This window comes from Podarcis filfolensis, assembly GCF_964270895.1.
Source record: "Podarcis filfolensis genome assembly, chromosome: 2".
Lineage (NCBI taxonomy): Eukaryota > Metazoa > Chordata > Lepidosauria > Squamata > Lacertidae > Podarcis > Podarcis filfolensis.
In genome coordinates this window covers 114,910,811-114,934,643 of record NC_139605.1, presented here as the reverse complement: position 1 = coordinate 114,934,643, position 23,833 = coordinate 114,910,811, and the positions used below count along the sequence as shown (strand labels likewise).

General features: G+C 42.0%; 2 protein-coding genes and 1 long non-coding RNA gene across 6 annotated transcripts; 2 read left to right on the top strand and 1 right to left on the bottom strand.

Moving 5' to 3' along the window:
• On the bottom strand, positions 1–22,348 carry LOC310755994. Of its 2 annotated transcripts, none has more exons than XR_014544617.1 (4): positions 20,517–22,348; positions 1,451–1,593; positions 900–1,007; positions 1–714 (listed from the first exon to the last, which is right to left on the bottom strand). It is a non-coding gene; the product is annotated as an uncharacterized lncRNA (long non-coding RNA). The 2 variants fall into 2 exon arrangements; XR_014544618.1 differs by lacking the exon at positions 20,517–22,348 and adding an exon at positions 3,132–3,425.
• Positions 3,421–8,733, top strand: HOXC10 (homeobox C10). The gene is made up of 2 exons (XM_083599430.1): positions 3,421–4,373; positions 7,715–8,733. The coding sequence occupies exons 1-2, from the start codon at positions 3,524–3,526 to the stop codon at positions 7,990–7,992; spliced, it is 1,128 nt and encodes a 375-aa protein (XP_083455556.1). The 5' UTR covers positions 3,421–3,523; the 3' UTR covers positions 7,993–8,733.
• HOXC9 (homeobox C9) lies at positions 9,069–23,833 on the top strand. Of its 3 annotated transcripts, none has more exons than XM_083599487.1 (3): positions 9,069–9,312; positions 19,427–19,604; positions 22,357–23,833. In XM_083599487.1, the coding sequence occupies exons 1-3, from the start codon at positions 9,088–9,090 to the stop codon at positions 22,608–22,610; spliced, it is 657 nt and encodes a 218-aa protein (XP_083455613.1). In that variant the 5' UTR covers positions 9,069–9,087; the 3' UTR covers positions 22,611–23,833. The 3 variants fall into 3 exon arrangements, with proteins under 3 accessions (XP_083455613.1, XP_083455614.1, XP_083455612.1); XM_083599488.1 differs by lacking the exon at positions 9,069–9,312 and adding an exon at positions 20,226–20,438 and having other exon boundaries at positions 15,382–19,604; positions 22,357–23,598; XM_083599486.1 differs by lacking the exons at positions 9,069–9,312; positions 19,427–19,604 and adding an exon at positions 19,611–20,438 and having other exon boundaries at positions 22,357–23,590.

Sequence of the window (23,833 nt, the reverse complement as noted above, 5' to 3'; positions counted from 1 at the left end):
TAGGTCTTTATTCCACACACAGGCTTTCTCCTTTTTAAGTTTTAATAGCATTTGTTGGTATTTATTTTCTGCAATTAGACTAAAGCATTTTTCCCAACGGGGGTTCTACTTAGGCTGATGGATTTTATTTCTCTCCCCATTAATGACCCATGTTTATCATACTTCTAATTATTTTTAACTTTAAACAATATTCGGTCTCCTGGAGACATTCCCCAGCATTCCTTCAGCGCCAGATCCGCCAGATATCAAAAGACCTAGAATGATGTCAGGAAATATGCATTTCGCTGTTTGTGATGAAGCGGGGTCACATCCACGTCCCTCCATCTACTATGACCGTCTCTCGCCCCTTCTCTCTGACTGTTGTTTTATTTTGGGTAAGACTTTGACCGTCAAAGCCCACAAGAGACGCCTGAAATTAAATAACTCTATGGTTTTACATTTAAAAAAATGACTTCCGAGACACCTACGCTCCTTAAAATACATATGTATGAATATGTCAATAATCCTCAGTGAAAACAATGATAGTCAAAACCACCAGTATATACACACATGTATATATATATATATGTTTGTGTGTGTGTATACACACCCACCCACCCACAACATTTTATTTTATCTTCATCATCTTCACACATTTAAAACGCCCTCTATCTTGTCTTCAGAGATATGGGTACAACATCTCATCCACTGAAAATTCCTTGGCGGTGTGTGAATCTGTGAAGAGGATAAAAATCAAATTATTTGACAGGTTTCACCACAGTGCGGTTTGTAAATTCCTCTTCCTGCTTCCTAGTATGCGTGTGTGTGAGAGAGAAAGGGGGAATATAACACACAGCAAGAATGCACAGCAGTAAATAAGGATATAAAAGACTTGGAAACACATTTTCATTTTCACTCACAGGGAAGGAAACGGGGTCAAATGCTGGTCTCTCTCCCCCCGCCACAAAATGCACATATGAAGACGTGTAGGGCTTCAGAGCCTAAAAATATTGAGTCAGCCACATGATCTGCAAAAAAATAAAGAAGGGAAGGGTGGGGGAGGGATGGGTGGGGGTGGAGGGAGAGAACGGGAAAAAAGCCATATAATGCCAAACTGCATTGGTCTTTAATTTCATCACCTATAAATGAGGAAGTATTGGTTCCCATGCTAAAGTTTTATTCTTTGCTTATAAATATTATGTGGAATTTTCGTTGGATATCATAAAACTGAACGATTTCTATCAAACTGTTTTAAAAAGACCTATGCAGATAACACAAATAGAGGCTATAAAGTCTCAAATAGCTTTCCAGAGGAAGCAAACGGCGTTTAAAGTGCAGGAAAGAAAGCTCTTAGCGTGGCTGTATTTCGGGGTGGAGGTGGATTGTGGGGCGGTCGGGGGTGGGGGTGGTTGAGACAAATAGAATGATGCGGTTTAAGACTTCCTTGGCCTAAGATATTAAAACTTCTCACCCTTGAAGATGCGGAGGGGGCTGGTTTTGAAGGTGGGGGGCAGCAGGCTGCAAGCCCTTCCGAAGCAACAGCCGAGTGGAATTGTAAAACAGTTGTTGTAGAAAACATTGTCGTCAAGGTCTGATGGCTTTGGGCAGCCAGCACTGCATTTAAAACAATAACACCAAAATATACATTGCTGAAATTGGTCAAGTTCCTCAATTCTCTCCACATAACCCCACAGCCTACCAAACTTTCTGGCTCAATTTTCCTCACCGTTTTCCTCTTCTATTTGAAAAGCCTTCCCTCCCACTCCTTGAGAATGACTATGAACTCTTTAAAAGGTTTCAGATCCGTCGTAATGATCTTGAGATTCCAGCCGTTTAGCTAATTCTGTTCCCAGCTGCCATTATAAGTATTGGTCTAGTACTATTCCTCTCTTTTTCATGGATTTAGCCACAAAGTGTCAGATTCCTTTAAAAAACACACACACAACCACCCAAAACTATAGACATCATTGTCAAAGCGGGATTCTAACAGTGTAGTCAATTTGATATACACTAAATAATAATTTGGCTTAATTGCTAGCCTGTTTAGAAAACGTCTAATAAAGGAAACAGCACAATGAAAGCACCTCGTTCAGCATATCTTTATATCTGTAATACCAGTTATTATTCTGAGATCGTTAAGTTAAAAGAGAGGGAGAAAGCGAGAAGGAGAAGGGAGACAGGATCATAAAGACTGAACGAGACTGGAGTAGGGAAATTAAGAAGAAATAAACACACATAGATATTTGCTTGGAGTTTAATCAATGAAAATAAGGTCAAATAAAAAACCGTGTTTGATCGGACAACCTTTCTGCTGAATAAAGCACCCCTAAAATACCCAATATTTTTAAATTTCATTCTATTTAATTGTCGTAATTTCCTGAAGAGGGGTGGGGAATGTCCAGACTTATACCCTAAGAGTAGAGGATACTTCTGTGCTATCTCCCATTGATATATTTATTTTGATGCAATTTTGGGAAGTTTATTAACAAATCTGTGCAGAGCTTCTGCGTCAATGAAAGCAGGAATGATGAAAGTTTGCGGGTTTGGGGGTTGTTAGAAAGGAGAAGAACGTTTCATTCAGTATTTGCAGGGGAAATATTTTTACAAAAGTACTCCAGAGAGAAACCAACGGAGAGAACAATTTTATAACAGACTAGGAAGAACGATTTGCATGAAACAAAATCTAAAATGTCGCCATTTCAGTTATTAAGCTGGTTCCTCACGCAACAAACACCTGAACTTAATATAAAGTGACCCTAACGACACTGCTTCAGATTTCTCAAGGTGCTTTGACCTACATCTTTAGGGAATTGCATTCAATATAGCGAGGTTTGTTTGCTTGTTTTCCAAATCAAAATGAATCTACCAAAGTAGTTCTGAAACAAGAAAAAAAATGTCTGAAGGAACAGTTTTCATGCATTTCAAGTTTAGCTATTGGAGTGGGGAGCGGGGGAAGAAAGAGGGAGAGAACGAAAAAGAAAGAGAAATTCGATATAAGGAGAAGGGATGGCGGGGGAGTTCTTTTGGGGTTTGGGGTTGATTAATTATTTGCCCACAAGAAATTAGACTTATCTTAAGGGGTTAGGCGAGAAAAAAAGAAAGGGTAAGAATGAAAGAAAAGAGTGGGAGATGAAGGTGGATTTTTTGCTGACCTTTTAATTTGAATTTGACTTTGCTTCTATTTACGCGTTCGCTTCCTTTATTTCCCCCCCACTCTGCTGTAGACACGCGTTCGTTCATTGGTAAACAAACTGGAGGAAAAGGGGGTCTCTCTCCTTTGTTCAACGTGAAGGTCCTGGGTTCTCTACCCTTCAGAAACTGATAGATGTCGCTGTTGCTCCACGCTGGTTTTCTCCTCTCTCAACAACTTGACCCCGGTGACGTCACCGGCGTCTGAATCATCAAGGCCATTTTCAATCCTCATTGGCCTGACAGTCACGTGGTTGGGACCAATGCGTGGATAATTATGGTGCTGATATTTTTCCCTAAAAAAAAGATGTCAGCCCCTGGCTGTAGTATTCCTCTTTAAAATCCCTCTCTGAAAATGTCATGTCCCAACAATGTGACTTCTAACTCGTTTTTGATGGACTCGTTAGCCGGTACCTGCAGAGGGGAGAATTATTCCTCTAACCAAGGAATGTATATGCAATCTGGGAACGACTTCAACTGTGGAATGATGAGGAACTGTGGAATTATCCCGTCTCTTTCCAAAAGAGACGAGGTGAATAACGCCAGCCTGTCTCTCAACACCTATCCATCTTACCTTTCTCAGCTAGACACCTGGTGTGACCCCAAAAATACTTACCGAATCGAACAACCTGTTGCGAGACAACTCCCCTCCTGCTCTTTCCCAACCAATGTCAAGGAAGAAAATGCTTGCTGTATGTACAATGCTGACAAAAGAGCAAAAAACGCCACTGAGGCGACCCTCTACCCCAATCAGATGCCTGAACCTTGCCTAAATGACCATGAAGTCCCCGTGCCCAGCTACTACCGAGCCAGCCAAGGTTACTCCTCCATGGAAAAGGCGTCAAACTGCAGCAACCCAAGCGAGTTTGAGGCAAGTTTTGAACCCAGGGCGAGCCTCAGCCAAAGGAGTGAGCATCTTGAACAACCACCACAGCCACCACCACCTCCACCACCACCACCACCTCCACCACCACCACCTCAGCAACCACAGCAGCAGCAGCCGCCACCGCCACCACTGTCCCAACCAGGAGCTAAAGTCAGCTTCCCTGACAACGCAAAGTCTGATAACCCTCAGAACACGTCCGCCAACGAAATTAAAACAGAAAAAAGTCTCCCCGCTGCCAAAATCAGTTCGTCGGAAACTGAGAAGGACATGAATAAATGCACAGACACCAGCACTGACAATTCTGACAACGAAGCAAAAGGTAAGGGGACTCTTCTGCACCTTAGGCAACAGACTTTAAAATTACAGTATTTATCGTGAAAGTTGTTAGTTCTATTATTATTATTAATATTAAGAAAGCAATGACCCTGGCATTGTGGTTCATTAGATGCATTAACTTTTCTCTCTGCCCTTTTTAATGCAGTCGTTTCTAAACAGCTTACGCTTTCTGCTCACTTCCCTAAATAAGAGTAGTATAATAATAATAATAATAATAATAATAATAATAATAATAATAGCAACAACAATCGAAATAAACGGAGTTTATTTATGAAGCATTTAAATGAGTGCAAATGCAAAAAAGCATTAGAAGTCCATGTTGCTGTGTGTGTGTTTGTGTGTGTGTTTTCTTCCTTCCTTTGGAGAGGATTGTGTTTTTGGGGGGTGGTTACGTACTCAGGGTGAAGTTGCGAGCAACGTCGTGGTTTTTATATTTGCTAAGTTGCTAAGTCTGTGGCAGGGAGGTTATGAAATAATCTTAGTATGGACGAATGCCTTTTTGGGCTTGCAGGAAAATTCTACCAAGGCTATTTCCGCTAGAAATGTGTATGTGTTTTCCCCTCCTTTCCTTTTCTTCGTGGTTGATGCTTCTGGTTCTCCCATCGTTTTTCTTTCCTCTTTCCCCCTGGGTAACAATTTGCTATCTCTTTCTCTTTACTTGCGAAGTCTGGGTTGCTTGTTAAAGGTGCGGCGGGGGTGGGTGGGGGGAGGGAGAGAGAGAGAGAGATGGGCAGTAGAGATGGTTTGCCAAACACTTCAGAGTGGACTTGATTGTTGAGTTTCATTATCATTGCTGCATTCCTCATTGATAACCGGGGTTCCCGGCATCTAGAGTCTTGTTTGTACAGAAAACAGCTTCCCCACCTCATCCCCAGCGTTTACGTGCGTGGAGCATCTGTTTCAAGTTTAGGTATTCTAGGAAAAAGAGCCTTCCAGTTATGATGAGGTGTGTTACATTGGTGGTGGTTTGTGCGTTTAAAATAAACAATCCTGAAGGCGAAGATCTGCCTGGCTTTTATTAGATCCATTTGGAAAAGAGGGGATCTAAGTATTTATTTAAGGAGAAAGAAAGATGAAAGAAAGAGGGGCCACATAAACGTCTTCTGTTGTAAAAAGGGAATGAAATGTGTGTAGACCAAAAATGCAACTGGGAGCGGTTTCAGATAAGAACAACGCCTTTTATGAGTTTGGCTTTGCTGTGCGGATTCAAATCCTCTCAGAGCCTAAGCATTGGGGAATATGCTTAGAAAACAAGCAGAAGAGAGACGTATTATCGGGTTATATGTAGCCCCGTGTAAGCACGTGCATACGACACATACATGGATACCTGTGGTACATACATATGTATGTACGTATGTATGCCTTCATCAATACATATGCATACGCACATTGCCTGCTTGGGTACCACAAAAGGAAGCAGGCTTTCCATCCCTTCTTGTTTCTCTCACCTGAAATAGTATTATATATTTATATATATACCCACACGTTCCTTTTCGGGGCACCGAAGAATGAATTATTTTAATCCGCCAGTTCCACTGCCTTAGTGAAGAGAGAGAGAGAAATTGCAAAGTCAAGGTTATGGGGGGTGGAAATCGCTAAAGGTATCAGCCAAAGGTGTTTTCTTTGCTGCAAAAGTCCTATATTTTCGTCTAAGTCAAATTAGCAGAAATAAATAAACATGATTGGCGTTTTGATTTGGAATGAGAGAAGCGTTAGAATAAAATATTTTTCCTTTCATCATGATTTGTTTGCGAAATGTCCCGCCTAGATTTTCAAACTTCCCTTTCCTTTTTTTTTCCCCCCGGCGGGAAGGAACGAATGATTTGCCATTGAATACAATATTTCAAACTGTGCCATTTAGATATGGATATTACTACTACTACTATTTTAAAAGTCTTCACCCTTTCTTTTGTTGGAAATGGTCTCTTAATTTCCGCTTATGTTTCATCAGTCCTGCCCAAGCCGGGATTTGGAAATGTGAGTTTTAGAGCTTAGAAAAATGGAAAGCTTTCGAAGGAATTTACAGGGTTCAATGGCAGTGGTGGTGAATGTGTGAGATGCATTGCAATGCAACCACAACATGGGTTTGCTTCTTCGAGTTGTTTTTTTGGGAAAGGTTATTTTGTCTTTCAAGGTTCTGACCAGAATTCCAAGTAAGTGATTGTGTGAATCTGGCACACACACAAATGAAGAAAGGGGAAAAATTAGACCCGTAGGCTGCTATAATTGCAAAACACCTCCCCTCCATTCACACACTCACACCTTGGATAAATGTTAGCGTGTTACTACTGCCAACATTCCAGCATATCCAAATTCAAATCCGAGGTGTTTATGTATGTGTATGCGCGTCTGAAGTATGTTGCAATGGCTGCCTCTATGGAAATTGTATGTGCCTGCATGAGGGTTACTAGGAGAACGTCAGGACAGTATTTTAGGGTGGAAAACAAACAAGTGTAGGTTTCGTTTTTGTTTTAAGTGTGGAAAGTTATTCTTTGCCAATAACAAAAGGATGCATTTCACAGAGCCTTAACCTCCAAGAAAAATCGAGTCTAGTCCATTGGTGGGTAGGGCGAGGATACAAAACACCCACAGCCAGTTAAACAAACACACAAACAGAAAATTATCCCCGTAATGCAATTTTCAGAATGGTGTTTTGTGTTTTGCCTCGTTTTAAATAAAAGCTGGTCCATTTCGAGTCAAGGGCTGAGCTTGCGTGGTGTTGTGGCATAAACGCTACAGCTTGCTCGAGCAATTATTAAAGTGCTACTGTTGATTTTCAAAACAGAAAAGAAAAGAAAAAAGAGGCGGGGGGGAGCCTTCGTGGCGTGCTCAAGGTGCAGGAATAATTTCACAAAATTATATCCTGTTGACATGTTTGACACGTGGAAAAACTCTACACCCGAGAAGAGTGCAAACAGCCTCAACGCCATTTGTGCATCACTAAGGGTATCCCTTACGTGAACTATGCATAGTTTTTCAAACCATTAGTTAAGATCTGGCGTTGTGTAAGTTAAGATCTGGTGTTATGCATCTGACGCCCAGGTGAATATTGTGAATGGGAGGCTTAATCCACTGCTTTTTGAGAGACACTGGGTTCTGTTAGCTTGAAGCGATGGTTTAATTAGAATGCTAACATCTGTAAATAATAAACAAGGGAGACGGAGACATTTATTTGAGTATAGTATAGAGATTATTGTATTACTAAAAGAAGATGCTCTTTTTGTTATTGTTTTTTTCTAAAAAATAATAATAATTCAGTCTTAAGCCTAGGAAACTCTCTTTGCTATTCCACAGATACTTATTTAATAATATTATTTTTAACAGAGGATATAAAGGCAGAAAACACTACAGGAAATTGGCTGACAGCAAAGAGCGGAAGAAAGAAAAGATGCCCTTACACAAAACACCAGACGTTGGAACTGGAGAAAGAATTCTTATTCAATATGTACTTGACCCGTGAGCGCCGCCTGGAGATTAGCAAGAGTATTAATCTAACAGACAGACAAGTCAAAATCTGGTTTCAGAACCGCAGGATGAAACTCAAGAAAATGAACAGAGAGAATCGAATTCGCGAACTGACTTCCAATTTTAATTTCACTTGAAAGTGTTCAATAAAGGGAAGGGACAGGGGTGGGAGTCATTACAAATCTTGTGCAGTATTCTTTTTTAATTTTTTTCCCTGGGTATAAATGCAATGCGTATGGGAGGGAGGGGGAGAAAGAGAGAGAGAGAGAGATAATAATAATAATAATAATCAAGACCTCAGGCTAGTGTGCAGTTCTATGATTTGGGTATTTACAGTTTGTAGAGCGAAGGCGCATCCATCGGTATAAGCATGAGAATATATATATATTGCATCAATGTTTCTATGTAAAATAAAGAGTAAGGCGGTTGCTTTAAAAAAACAGCTTCTAAGATGTTTAAGTTATTCACGAGCAGCACAAAGGGAAGGAAAGGGGAAAACACTGAAGGACCTATTTCTATTGCCTTTTTATGTTTAGGGGACTAGGTGCGTCTGAAAGTTTGCTTTTCATATCCTAGGTGTAGCCTGCCTATTGTATAATAAAGATAATGACTAAAATGAATTGCATTATGTGTCTGTACATGGAAGTGGCAGTGAGAACATGCTCACATTGTGTAGTAATGCAGTCTCCTTCCAATGAGGTGGTACTATCGACCATTATATTTAAGAAAAGAAAATAATAAAGCAGTATTGATATCTTATAATGGGGGGGGACGTCTGGGGTTTTTCCTTTTGTGACTGTTATTTAAATATATTCTGTATGTGGTATCCTTTGCATGTATCTTCCTTTATGGAGCCAAATAAATTTCTTAGAACCGTGTACAACTGGGTATTTTTCAAAGTGACCCCACCAGCACCAAAAGAAGCAGCCCGCTCCCCCCTCTTCTATTTCTCTATGTAGAGTATTTTTTTCCCCAGGACTCATCCTTTTAAGGCTTTCAGGAGAGTATCCTAGCGGGTTTAATATAAGTGAGAGACCATAACGTTGATTTAAATATTATCCAGGTGACCACAATAAGTCAAGGTCATAAAACAGTAATGTCAGGACAGTCTTGGTAAGCGCTGGAGGTGGATTTTATGATCTGCAAATATAATGTGCTGCAGCAGTAAAAGATGCATTTAAAGGTGACTGTGGAGGAGGGAAGCAAGTCAGAAGCAGAGCAGCATTCTTGGGATGCAGACTCCTCATGGCTTTGGGTCTTTTTCTTCTTTTTTCTTTTTTCTTTTTAAAGGAAAGGCACGCTCCTTTTGCCTCCTCTGGAAGAGATCCCTCTATTTAAAAAAAAAAAAAGGAATACACTTTTTTTTAATTAAAGCAAAACAAAACACCAGCCTCTCCACAGAACATCACCAACAACAAACACCGAGAATGGGATGTCACGGTGGAAGACGTGCAAAGGTAAGACAGACGATTTCTTGGCTAAGATGCATGTCTGAGATGCAAGTGGTACTGTGCTTCTGTATGTATACCCAAGGCAAAGGCGGAATGGATGTGAACTCCACTTTGAAGCGACTGAGCTTTTGCACGGATGGGGCGTTCGGTTGGGTTTCTTCGGAGTTGTCTTTTCGGTTCGAGTTTTCCTTATTCCTGCGTGACAGCTCATTTCAGAGCAGAATTTGCATGGAACGGTGGTGCCTAGATTTCCATTTTGATCCTCACAATCACCAACACCCTACCCCACCCTCCCCACCGCCTCTCTCTTTCTTTTTTAAAACTTACTGGTGGTGAAGTCGGGCTCTTGCTAAGAGGTAGACACCATAGAGTCTGAGGTCTTTGGTTGGTTTGTTTATATGGTGGCGGAACTATGGCTATTCCGAGCATGTTTCCTTTGCGGGTATTCACTTTAACATGCCTTTGGATTTCAGAATTTGGCTTGCATGGGCTTCTAAAGGCAGTGGAAGACTGAAACATTTGGTGGTATTTCGGAATGTTGTACACACACACACGCATACTTCCAACCCCCCCCCTCTTTCCTTTGTGGATTTTCTCTTCCCGCCCCCCCCCCTTTCCCCGTTCCTTGGGAAAAGCTGCAATAGCAGTTACATATGCAATTGAAAATGGATAATGTCAGAACAGAGCCACTTTGCCAGTGAAGGATAGCGGAGTGTGCTATAATTCAGGATTTTCAAGCACGTCAGTTAAACGTTTCAACCGCAGAGACACAGACTACTAGCAGGGAGAGTTGACTGCAGATTCTATTAAAAGGGGAGGAGGAGGGGGAGGAGGGGGAAGGGGGAGGAAAAGGGGGGATCTTAATGAAGAGATTAAAGATGTTGCCTTAATTTGAAGAATGTTTTCTTGGGGATGATGGCTTGGCTCTGGCGCTGCTTGGCTCCTGACTTTGGAGAGCGAAAAGGCAGCCGTGACACTACACCAGAGCCCACAAAGGGCTTGGATTTCTTCTCTCCCCCCCCCTTTCTCTCCCCCCCTCCTTCCCCCCTTTTTTTGTCTTTCCTCCTTTCTGACAGAAATGAGTGTGGATCTTCCGCCCTTTCATGCAGCTGATCCGTGGTTTAGGTAGTTTCATGTTGTTGGGGTTGGCTTTTAACTCGGCAACACGAAACTGCCTTAATTACGTCAGTTAGTCTTCATCAAGGGCAATCGTCCCTTTCCCTTTTCTTCTTCTTCTTCTTCTCCCTCTCCTTCTCCTTCTCCGTTACTCACACGCAACGAGATCAGAGCTGAGAAACATTTTTTTTAAAAAAAAATAAAGAAAGAAATGAAACGCAGGGAATCCAAAAGAGCAAAATGTTTCGTGCAGATTTTTTGTCATTCCAAAAATAGAAAGAGGGAGGGAGAGACAAAAGGGGGGCATGACTGGGTAGAAGGAAGCAGGTTCGCACTAAAGTCCTCCCCCCCCTCATCTTCCCCAAGAGTCACCCACTCCAATTCCCTTAACCACATATGGCTACTTATGGACTTAGATGAATTTTGCCGGCTGCTATTGTTTCTGGCCGACATTGTTGTCAAGGCGGACAAAACGGGGTCCCTCCTTGAGAATTCCTCATCGAATTATTGAGTTGGCTCAAGTTAAGGCCTCGAGAGTTGTCCGAGTGTCACCCGCGAGTGTTCCGGGTGCCCCCTCTCTCTCGTTCTTTCTGTGTCTTCCGTATGCGCTGTCTTTGGTTCTTTCGAATGCTTCAGATTTCTGAGAGGATCTAAGAGAAGAATATCTCCAAAGAATATGTGGGGTGACTGATGCTAATATATATGTGTGTGCGCGCTCAATAAACCGGCACGTTGACGGTGATTGGAAGGCTAAAATTACAGCCTAGTAACTTCTATGGCAATCTCCTGTTGCCATATCCTGGCCAGTACTCTGAGTATTAAATCAGATAAGTTATAGCATATTATGTTCCTTGAAGGTGCATTGAAGAACAAAGCTGTAAACGGGGAGCCAAGGCTCGCTCTGTCTCCTTAAGAATCCAAACAGCTCAGGTTTAAAATTTAATAGCCATTTTACATGCTAAAATCCAGGGTGGGCTATCACTTGCAAGAGCTCAAGTCACACTGTAGCTTTCTGAACATAGACTGGAATAGAATCTGCTTTATTTTCACCCAACTGAGGAGATCTGTGAAAGCTAAGTAACTGTTGACTAAAAAACATTGACTCTGCTCAGTTATGTGATTAACAAGTTGTTGCGCTGGTGGTTGATGTTGGGGTGGGGTGGTGGTGGTGGAGAATAAGGATTAATTTTTTTAAAAGGAGGGTTGGAAGGGGAAAGAATAGCTATGAGAAGATCACGGTTTCGAGATAAAGGTGTGTGTTGTTGTTGTTGTTTTTGCCAATGGAGAGGATAAATGTTGATTTGAGATCAGCAATGCGAAGGTGGCAGCTCCATGAGAAAGGTGCTGTTTTGCTTTGCTTTGTTTATCAATTGCGAAAATGAATGTTGAGTTGAGATTCCTCCAGTTTTATCCTTCTGTATGAGGTTCAGGGTTATCCTCCAAGAAGTAAGGGAGAGGCATCCCCCTCCGGCTCTCAAGTAATGCGAAGAAAGCATCCTGAACAAGGAACACAAAGTCATCACATTTTCTGTAATATTTCAGAAGGAATGAATATAATATGCTTTTATAATATGCTGATTGTACGGTCATTATATAAGTTTCCCCTAAGCTTGATGGAGAAGGGTTATGAAGATCAGAATTGTCTTTCTAGGGAGGCAAGATGGCAGACCGTATGGCTTATCCCTCCTCCCAAATTCGGTTTCGAGTAGGAAACATTTATTTTCAAAAGAGGGCTTTCCCCCACCTTGCTGCATCTTTCATTGCAAAGTTCTTGCACTGCTTTTTAATTTTGATGCTTCAATCTCCTTAGCAAACTTTCTGTAGGAGAGATGAGAGGATCTGATGTTCCTTCGACTTAAGCTCAATCAGCTTTATAATAAGCAAGAGAGAAATTAACGTGGTGGCCTTGCAAAGGAGCTTGCATAAGGAAATAAACAGGCTGGTTTTCGGCTTTTATTAGATGACTGTCTTGGTTTATTATGTTAGATATCCGCCTTTTTAAAAGCATGCAAACGCGCTTGGCTTTGGCTCAAAGTAAACATGGTATGGACAGCGGCTATATTCGATATCCCCCTCAGGTTGGATACACACAGACATTCCTTCTGAGCTTTAAACGTTTTAATAAGCAGACGTAGTACATAAATGCAAAGATTCATCCTTTGCGCTTTGTTACTGTAAATTAGTATTTCAACAGATAAATATGCCTGATCACAGAGACCATAATTATGCTCAATAGTCCTGGGGTAATTGATTGGTCTCACTATTCATTATGTACGGGAAAGTTTCCCCTTCTCTCCATATTAACAATTCTCATATCAGCCCCTTTTTATTTTATAACAGTATGAAGAAGGGTGGTGAGGGGGAAAAAAAATCTATCATGCAGTTATGAAGTTTAATTTAACCACCAGCACCCCAATGTACAGAGGGAAGTCTAAAGTAATATATGTTTAATCGACCCAAGTCAAGAAATGTAATAAAAGTTAAATCCTCCCCTACTGTGTTTTTTCTCCTTTAAACGATACTATTAGATCTGGATGAAAGCGGAGAATTTACAGACTTAAGCAATATTGCAACGAGTTCCTTTATCTCTTATGTGAGAGCATGTGTAATTATGACGACCTCGTGCTGTTTCCTGTACATCTCTCCCTTGACAAAATATTGTTTTGCTCGTTTGCTAAAACGTGCTTGTCCTTTCTGGGGTTTGTTGTTATGCATATAAAATATTAGCAGCTTTCCAATGTGGGCTTCCAGTGCCGCTTCATTTTTCTTGTGTATGTTGCTGTTATTCTGCGTTTCACAGCAGGTGTAACTTCAAAAGGCTTCTGTCTTTGTGTTTAGACCTACATGCTGCTGTTCCTCGCAATTTAATCGTTTAGTTTCTGAGAGTTTTGAAGGTGCTGGGAACGATGCAAAGATACACCCACCCACATCAGTAGATCAATACATCTGTTAGTATATCTATCAACGTATCTATTTATCCACACAACACATTAACTGGCCACAATCCAGCAACTGCACATACACCTATTGATTTCAATTATTTTCAGCGCTCATTGCCTGTGTTGGATTATATTTGTGTATAATTCGAATGTCTGCACACATATACGGTGTGTGTGCTTGCATTTCTTTTAAGTATGTGTGCATATGCATGCTCTCTGTATATGCGTATAGGTATGTTTGCATATACAGACAAGGAGTATCGAACAGGAGGTGTATATTTTTAACTGAGGGGAGCCATTAGTTTGGTAAAGATAATTTAGTTCACCATGTTCGAATATTCCTTCAGTCTGATGGAGATTTGGAACTCTTTCACTGATATTTGTATGTGCGTATAATTTAATCCTCAACAGCCTTCTAGTGATAAATGCAAAGGAATCTCTCCTAGATGTTATGTTTTCTTTTTCCCCACCCCCTGTATGCTTTCGCATAATTACTGCCTCATTTAAATAGTTCCTCGAAAGTCCAAAGAACGGTCCAAATTGTTTCATGGAGTACAAGGAAGGGTGGTGTGTGTGTGTCTGTGCGATGTTTTGTTGGCATGTGACTCTGTGTGTGCGTGGGTTTGTCAAGAGAAAGTTCTTTTTTGCTCAGCCCTAGGGGAGACTGCTGTGCCGAAGGCAGGTATAATGAGGCCTAGCAAAGGAGCTTGTGCGTGGAGCTGCAGCTTGGGGTTGGAATGCGTCCGCCTTCAGTTGAAACTTGCCCTTGTTTGTAAATGCTGCCTTCGCTGCTTAAAGTGCATCTAACACCTTCCAGTCCTAGCCGGCTCTGCAGCTCCTCGACAGCCGCTTTCAAAAGCAGACGACGCAACTTTGCATCCTGGAAGTAGCCTTATCTTGTGATGGATATAATTACAGCCTGTCTCGATAGAAAGGAAGACAATCGTGGTGGGGGAGGTATAGAAATATGTTGAGGTGTTGGTTTTGTGGTTATTTTCTCCAGGCACTGGGCTTGGTGAGTCTAGGATGGCTGTCTTTCTGCATTCGCTGGATTTTGGAAATCTCTTGGCCGTGTGTGTGTTACCCCAAAGATATGGCTCAGGGGACCAACCATTTTATGTCTCGTTTAAATGTTGTGGCCCCCTTGTTGACTCTCGAGATCCTGTATTATTATCATTTCTTCTTCTTCTTCTCCTCTCCTCTTTTTTTTTTTTTTAAAGACACCACAACACAGTGACATAAATTGGTCCTGAGGTTTAATTGCACTTCGGAATTTATTGTCTTCTGCCTCCACCTCCAAGCACTAAGGAGTCTGGAATCCAAAGTCATAACATCTGACAAAATTCTTAGCAACAAGCAAGGAGGTTGGCTGTGGGGGGTGGGGGGGAGGCCATTAAACAGGTACAAACTCCTCCAGAGTAAGTTTAAATTGAATGTACAGTTTAAGCGGCCTGCTTCTTTCTGTCTTCCTTTACTCTTTACCCTGGGGTTTAATTTAAAGATCACGCCCATAGGAAATAAAGTTAAATACATAATTCCCATCAGTTTACTGGGGGGGGGGAGAGGAGAGGCTGAGGCGGGACACACACGACCCTGACTCTTATATATTTAAGAAATCAAAAGGAAGTCTAATTTTCGCACGGTTAGAGACATTATTATTATTATTATTATTATTACCATCGGTTGTAGTGTGTGGCAGAAATTTGTTAACTTAGGAGGACATAGGATTTAGGGCTAAAAAGAATCAGGTAGTCAACATATTTATTGGCAGCATTTTCTCTGCAAGGAAAGGATAAGCGAGAAGGTGGCGGGGAGATGAAGGGGGAAGAGGGTGACTTTAAAGTAGGACAGAAACGATCATCTCCAGGAGCAGGAGGGCAAAACTGAGGCCACACCCCGATCCGAAGTGCCTCTACTTAGAAGTAAGCTTCGTGGATTTCACTGCCACTTCCTTCCCAACCAGCCTGCGGAGGATCGCAAGCCCTTCAAAGCTTGGGAAGGGAAAGGGAGGGGAGAAAAAAAGGGGGTCTCTCTCCACATGGGGAAACTTCAAGGCTTGACTTTATGCTTAGTTTGCTTTCGCTTATGAAGGGCTGTCAACACTGCGACGCCTTCAGCCTACAGCTGTGGGGGCCTGGAGGGGATGCGAAAACGGTGCGCCGGGAGTTCCCAAGAAGAGGAGAAAAGTGGATTTTTTAATCCGAACTTGACGGTGTTTATTGAACCAAGTGGAAACTCGGAGCGAAGGAATGCGATTTAAGAGACGCCGCTGGTCTGCGTGTCAAGGGTGGCGTGTTTGGTCTGCTAATTCCAGGGCCCTCGCTGGAAGTTTGTTGTTCCAAACCTCTCGTCCTCGGGTTAGCCAGCGACACTATGGGGAACTATTTATAAAAAGCTACGCGGTGGCTCGCCTGCCCCACTTCTTCACAGCTTCCTGGTGCGAATCCAGCAGCTGCTCACTCAGGAGTCCGTGTGTGTGTGTGTGTGTGTGTGTGTGTGTGTGTGTGTGTGTGGCGTTGAAGCCTTGGGTGCCTTAGGCCAGGAGTCGGTCTATGGAAAGGGAAGCGTGGAGTTATGAAGAATACGCCAAGGCAGCTAGTGAGCTAGGGCTTCTGTTGGGGGGAGCCAAGCTGGTGGGAAACTTAACGATTTAAACAGGGCTATATAGGGGTTTTAGGCGTGCAGCCATCCTTTGATGGCTGGATTCTCATTACGGAGGCCTTAAGAGGGAGATGGGAGTCGTAGTGAGTTCCAGTAATCCAGTTATGTGCAGATAAAAACTGGAGAGGGGGAGAGACTCATGGACAGAAGGAGGGGGTGTTAGGTGATAGTTCTTCAAGTTTCCTTACATACACTACCAAAATGGCGGAAGTAGCCTAGAATATAATGATTTTTTAGTGTCAGATCTATTCTGAGGATCAATAAAACACCAGTCGGGGTCACTCCCCCCTCCCTCTTCATTCACATCACAAATGAAGACCTAGGATTTTTATATCTTCTATATAAATATATATGCATGCTGCATATATAAGTACAACTCGTATAATGCATTTTCATCATCATCATCGTTATCATCATTCAGCGACCCCCTTTCCATAGTTAGCTTCTTTCGTCATAAAAGAGACTGAAATAGCAGACGTGGACCACATTACTGCAGGACTGATTGTCTTCCATCAAAGGGACACGATTTTGATAGAGAGACGTCTGTCGCTGAGACTGAGACGCTGGGCAGAACGCGTAGAAACGTAGCCATTTAATCTTCTAGGTAAAACTATACCTTTGATGCCAATATGCTCAACCTCTCCGGCTGGGATTCCATCTCCGAAAGGAGAAATGTTTCAGAACAATCATTTCTTCGCCACAAAGGTCAGCCTAAGTTTTCCCGTGTAGACAGAGCCATGGGGGTAGAAGTATCCAAACAGCAGTCTATTTCAGAGGGTCTCTGGTTATATCCTGCGGTTACGCATGCAGTTAAAAACTGATCTAATCCTTCAGTATTAAGGACATGTCTTCATTTTATCTGTAGACAAACTGCTCCCTTCCCTCGACTTCTAGTTCGACTCCCAGGCGCAGGACTCCTTGAACGAGGAAGGCATTGCACTACAAGTCCTAGACTAGGATCATTAGCTATGAACAACCTGCAACACTGGCGAAAGTTGATTTTAAAAGCGGGGGGTGGTGGTGGTTTGAAGTCCTCCTTATAAATAAAGACACCCTTGGCTATTAGGCTTCATTTTGTGTAAACATTAAAATGCTCCATCCAAGAATATTTTAATGACCTTCCTTGTATTAAGGTTAACTACCGTGTTTACTTTTCCACGCCCTTTTCTTTTATAATCCACGATTCTTGATGTGTTAATTACATGTTAGATCTCCTGTCTTTTTTGTGGGGGGGGGGGGGGAACACGCCGTTGTTCTTTCTATCATTATTTTTCCTCTAAGCAGAAAGTGTATATTTGTGTGTGTGTGTGTGAGTGAGAGAGAGAGTGTGTGTACGTCTAAGCAAACTACTATTCCTTTGCCATATTTATTTTTGTAAAGAAAATTATATTTTCAGTGCAACCCAAGCGAACATTTCATCTTCTCGGCGCATTTCCCTGCATATTCTCCCCTCCCCTCTTCTTAATTTCTGCATAGAGGACGCCTCGAGAAAGGAATAGAAGATGGCTCGGTATTAGCTTTCCTCCGAACGTTCAGAATAAGGAGAAATGAAGTCACTGGAGACTTGTGATTGACAGATAAAATGAACTCAGGAAAGGCCAAAGGACATATTATGCTCCTATAGGAATATTTCCCTTCAAGAAAGTGCTAGGCTGAAAACGGTATGAGCATAGTGGGCAGGAGATGGCTGGTTCAGGTTTCACAGCAAGACTGTTTTCAAATTTGGATTTCTTGGATACACACACACAGAGAGAGAGAGAGAGAGAGGAGTACATTTCTATTTAAAGTGTGCTCCTTATGAAATAAAAAACACTATTTTCTCTACATCAGCTATGGCAGGCTGGTGCACAAATGATCAAGAACTCGTGAATTTAGATGCAGTCTGGAATATTTAATCAGCTCCTTCAAGCAACTTCTCCAGAGTCGTTTTTTCAACGGGAGAGGAGGAGGAAAGGGAGAGATTTCTGCAAGGATTTGACTGTGTCTCCTTCCTTCTCCCTACTCTTCAGATTTCCCAAGCAAGGTGCCTAAAACAAACCCACTCCTGCTCCTGTTTGTGTGTGTGTGTAGGGGGACCTGCACACTCTGTGTCGAGTGTAATGTCACTGATGGATACTGCATCCCTCAGGGGCACATGCCCCCTCATCTCTCCTTCTCTGCCCTCTGCCTTTCTCTCTCTCTCTGTCTCTCCCTGGAACCTCCATAACCTTCCCTGCATACACTTTTCTTGTGCCTTCCCCCCCTTTTGTTGCAAATTTACCGCACCTCCAAGCCGCCTCTGCTGCTATTACATGGAAAGTCTTGAGTCCTCTTTGACAATGTAAAAATAAATAAATCCATCTCTTCTTGTTGTGGTGGTTGTTGTTGTTGTTGCTGATGTTATTGATGATGTTGCTATTCTTGTTGCAGTTTTTCCCCCCCGGGGGTGTGTGTGTGTGTGTGTAATCCTTTTGCAGATTTCTTCTCCCAGAACAAGCGACCAGCGCCATCCTTCCAGACTTCTAAGGGCACAAGCTCTCTTACCTACTACTCACTCTTCCAAGCAAAGGTTATTATTAAAGCACACGCACATATCAAACACGTCTTCCAGTGAAGTTCTGCAGACGGTTTGGTAAACAAAAAAGTTCCAATGACATTGTTTAAATAATAAGTACAGCAATAAAACCCAAGAAATCAGACCCTACTTTAAAAAAGAAAGAAAACACCTCACACCCTGGCTTGGTCTCTGAACATGCAAAAAGTCCCTCACTCCAAGCTATGCCTTGTAAGTGAAACTTACTCGTACAGTTTTATTTAATGAACGACACATTTATGAACAATCAAATGATCCTCGTAAAAATTTTATTGAAGGACATAAAAACATCCACGGCTACTTGCCGAATAATGTAGCCTCTCAGAGAGTACAAAGATGAGAGACACCTTTTTTGTTATTATTTTCCACTCAAGCTTTACAAGGTCATCTTCACCCTCCCAGAAGATAGTTATCTCGTGTGTATACACACACACACACACACACACACACACACACACACATATATATATATATATATACACACGCAAACTTACAAATACATGCACACTCACATACACACACATAGATATACATATACATAGAAATACCTATCTGTCTATATTTAGCTATCTATTTATATCTAGATGTAAAGTCAAACAAAGTACATGACCCCAAGATTTCTTGCTGCTAAATAAGCTGACGAATATGCCTCCTAGTACAAATGACAAAAGGTCCTGTAATCAGGCAAAAAAAGGAAAAAAATATATATAATGCTCATAGCCATTCATGGGCTGGCGCTGAAGAGGGGGTGAGCCGGCAGTGCAACTCTGCTAGGACCTTGAACCGACCCCCTCCCCCTTTAAAGATATTCCATGTAATGTATCCATTATAGAATACAAGCTGTAGAAGCAAAGAGACCAGACAGAGACAAATTGCGTCAAGAAATAGTTCCTGTGATACCTTGCTACACCAGATACCTTGCAGACTCATTAATAGCAGGGCTATGGAAAAGCCAAGTCGCAGAGCGAGCGAGCCGGCGAGCGAGGGAGTCGCCTTTCAGCTAATGGCACGTAAGAACCAACCGCTGCTAATAACTGCATTATTTCAAGAGTTTTATGAAAACCCAAGACGCATAGGCGCTATTTAAGAAAAAAAATAGTAAGAGGGGAAGGGGAAAGGGGGAAAAAAAGACCTGCGGATTGATCTACACTGTATTTTTGGGTAAATACAATCACGTGAGAGCTGGGAGCCAATGACAAACTAGGAAAGGCTGAAAAAATAATTACCTGCCCTGATTGTTCTATGAGAAGATAAAAAGTACACATACAGTTCATACAATAATCTTATGAATGTAAAAGAGGGGGGAACAATGTCGGCTTCTGGTCCCATAAGCAACTATTATGTAGATTCCTTGATTAGTCATGAAAGCGAAGAACTGTTGGCATCAAGGTTCCCAGCTACGGGCTCTCACCCTGCAGCAGCTAGACCTTCAGGACTAGTACCGGAGTGCGCAGATTTTCCATCCTGCAGCTTTGCCCCCAAACCGGCCGTTTTTACTACTTCGTGGGCTCCCGTGCATTCCCAGTCGTCCGTGGTCTACCACCCGTACACCCACCAGCCTCACATTGGAACTGACACCAGATATATGCGCACTTGGCTGGAGCCTATCTCCGGCGCTGTCTCTTTCCCAGGTTTTCCAGCCAGCAGCCGGCACTACGGGCTTAAGCCCGACGCCTTCCACGGCCGCAGGGACTGCGGACCGGTGGATGGACGTAGTTATCCGGATTATATGTACGGATCCCCGGGAGATCTCAGGGACAGAACCCCGCAGACTATTCCCTCCCCGGAATCTGAGGCCATCGCTTCCAACAAACACAAAGAAGAAAAGACCGAATTGGACCCTAGTAAGTCGAAGTCATTCTTGTTTACAACCGGGAGGGCATTACAGCCCTCCTGCACAGTACTCAATAAAAAGAAATTACCTTGCTGTTTAGAATTCTTGGCATCCTTGCCTTGAAAACTCCAACTGGACAGGCTTAAAAACCTGACTTAGAAGATCATAAGGGCAGCTTGTAGTTTGTTTGGTTTAGGGGAAAGAGGGGCGGGAGGAGAAGGGAGTTGGGGGGGATCTCTTCTGTGGTGATGGTGATGATGATCGTTATTATTTTGTTTCCTCACTTTGGAGAATCCACTTGTTTGATAAAATATTCATAACCTCTCCAATGCCCTCCCTTCTTTGCCCTCCCTCGTTCGTACTTTTCGAGGAACGGGTCTGGCTAGCGAAAGAGTTTGGGCATGTGCGAGGGAAAATAGCATGGATATGCATTTATTTATTTTCCAAAGGGAGGTCGATAGGCATGATTCATAAAATCTTTGCACCAAGGCAAAAGAGCATGCCCTGGCTGGTAGTGGTGGGAGAGAATGAGAAAATTGGTGCAGATTATGAAAAGCGAAAGATTTGGACCATGAGAAGTGCAAATAACCAGCTATAATTTAATAAATGGAGGAGGGGGATCTTTAGAAAGAACAGTGGACCACGTACATTTTTTTTGGTGAGGGTTATACAGTTCAACGTGCTAGGGAAAGGAGTAAAAGAATAAACGCCCTTGAACACTGACAAAAGAGCAGATCTAGGGGAACCCCAGGATTTGTGCATTGCTAGTTTAAAAAGTAATAATTCTTCTGCACAGTAAAATGTTCACTTCCTAGTGGCCAAATGCCATTTAAGTGTGGGTGATTGTTTCTGGGCAATGAGGAGTCAAGGCACAGCATGCAAATACCTATTTGTGTGTATATTCTGGACGTCTCTGTGTGCCTTTTTGTGTTCATATACACAGGGACGCTCACATGCACACACAGCACAATATCAAACCCATGCCAGGTGTTTACAAAGCCTTCAGGCCTAACAATCTGATCAAATGCTGGAACAGTTTAATCCTGGTAACTTCTGTGTCTTTGTGCCATGTCAGCACAGAGGCAGAAGTATGTGCGCTTTGTGTGTGCATATGTGTATATACACACACATACACAGTGCTATGGAGGGAATGCAGCTAAGGAAGTTGTTTAAGTAGCCTTGAATCAGCAGCCTATTTGCTGAGTCCAAATCTCACAAAAAGAGGAAGTCTAAGTTATGACTTCCCCCTAACAACGATGGAAGGAGGTTTAGTATAAAATAAGGTGCTTTGGGATTGAGAGGGGGAAATATTTTTCTTGGAGTCAGTAGACTTATCCTGGGGCATTCTCAAGATATTAAAAAAATGCCAGCAGTTCCATCAGTGGGAAGGTTATAGAGAGGGAATTGGAGAGTAATGGTTGTAAACAGAGTTTATGGGCCTGTGAAGTGGTGTGAATTTTGACTCTTTATGACTGTGTTCTTGGATTACTCCTACTAGTGTTCATGTGCAGGAGTATAGTGTTATTGTTATTATTAAACTCATTGCTCCAGTTTTTCTTTTAAACTGCAACATGCTGGAGACAATGATCGCTTAGCTGAAAACAGTATAACAGTCGGAAGCAGAATGCAAAGTTGTTCCACCAGAAATCATTGAGAACTGTCTCATTGCCGTTAACGTTGATGTGCAGTGCACCTTCACGTTCTATAAAAGAATACACACGCCCTTAAACTATCCTGAAGGTCACTTCAGATTTGATCGGATCATGCTGCCAAACAGAGGGGACTTTTTAATAAACAAAACAAACCCCCGGAAGAAGAATAAATGGATGGACCTGGATCTGTGGGGTCCACCAATCTCAGTTAATGATATATATTTACACACACACACACAAACATATGTTTAAACTGCCGAACTGTTTCTTTTCCAGACAATCCCGTGGCAAATTGGATTCATGCGCGTTCTACAAGGAAGAAAAGATGTCCCTACACGAAGTATCAAACGCTGGAATTGGAAAAGGAGTTTTTGTTCAATATGTACCTAACACGGGACCGCCGTTATGAAGTGGCCAGGGTTCTTAATCTCACGGAGCGCCAGGTCAAAATCTGGTTTCAGAACAGGCGAATGAAAATGAAGAAAATGAACAAGGAGAAAACCGATACTAGTAAAGACCAGCAGCAGTGAAATTGGCCGAGTCTCTCCAAGCCAATGGAGAAACCGAGGCGCTGGGTCTTCCTTGGGGTTCGAAGTGTTTCTGACTTTTTTCAGTGTGCTGATGAGTGTTTAGAATTAGTTAAACACAGCAACCATTCTGGAGCAAAAAGACATAAAAGAGTGCTTTTATAAGAAAAAAAAATTAAAAAAAACTACGACTATAAATAAACATTTTCTTTTCTTTTCAGAAAACAACAAAGTACTTGAATTTTTTTTTAAAGTATTTTATTTCGTAAGTTAAATTTATCCAGTGGTTTTTTTTTTAAATAATTATTATTATTTCATGACGTCGTGGCTGCATATTTTGTACAAAAGGAAAAGAAAGGTGGGGGGAAGAAGAAGAAAGGAAAATAAGAGGGGGTGATCGCTCAAACAATGTTTCTGTCATCGTGTTGAACGTTTCTGGTGTACTTATTTGTGTCTTCTATGATTGTCACAGAACCGTTCTGTAATGCTGTTATGTTTTGCTATAGTAGAGCAGCTCTCTGTAAATATATACCTAACGTCACAAAAAAGAGGAAAAAAACCAACCTTTGATAGTCGAGGTGTCTTTTTTTATTATTATGATTATCTTTTAAACTCTCTTGGAGAAATCACACCTTACCCACCCACCCCAAACTTCCACATGGATTGCTGGAGTGGGAGATAGAGAAAACCTTGCCTTGGATTCTCAAAGACATAACTTCGGAAAATACGCCCCTGGAATTAACAGTCTCTTAGAGAGAGAGAGAGAGAGAAAACTGTTGGAAAAATGCCCTCTTTCAGGAAGTCCGATAGGATAGTAAAATAATAGAGCTTCCGCTCACAACATACCCCCCCATCTCTTTCTCTCTCTCTCTTTTCCCTCCCGCCCCCCAGTTCCATATAGCTATATCTGTATGTCTATATAGTGGTAGGCTCATAAAAAGAGACATTTGGGTAAGGGTGAGTGTGTACTGCACATTTTAGTCTAGGGTAATTAATTGTACTAATTTATGGCCTCGGGCAATCAAACTATATGTACGAGATTAAATACGTGTGAGCGGCATTTGCTCATGCAACAGTCTTACCTTTTGTTATCTATCCGAGACAAGACTATTAGAAGTCTTTGGGATTATCAATTAAGTGCCAAAAATACGTTACTGTGTTGCTTGGGGGCCCAGTCATCCTATTACTTTCGGGTGTAATGTATCAAGAAAACAACAGTCAATGGT

Excerpts from the sequence above, each read along its gene's own strand:
- HOXC10 (XM_083599430.1), top strand. The coding sequence starts at position 3,524 with ATGTCATGTCCCAACAATGTGACTTCTAACTCGTTTTTGATGGACTCG. Across the intron at positions 4,374-7,714 it reads TTCTGACAACGAAGCAAAAG|AGGATATAAAGGCAGAAAAC; the intron begins GTAAGGGGACTC and ends TATTTTTAACAG.
- HOXC9 (XM_083599486.1), top strand. The coding sequence starts at position 19,880 with ATGAATGTAAAAGAGGGGGGAACAATGTCGGCTTCTGGTCCCATAAGC. Across the intron at positions 20,439-22,356 it reads AAAGACCGAATTGGACCCTA|ACAATCCCGTGGCAAATTGG; the intron begins GTAAGTCGAAGT and ends TTTCTTTTCCAG.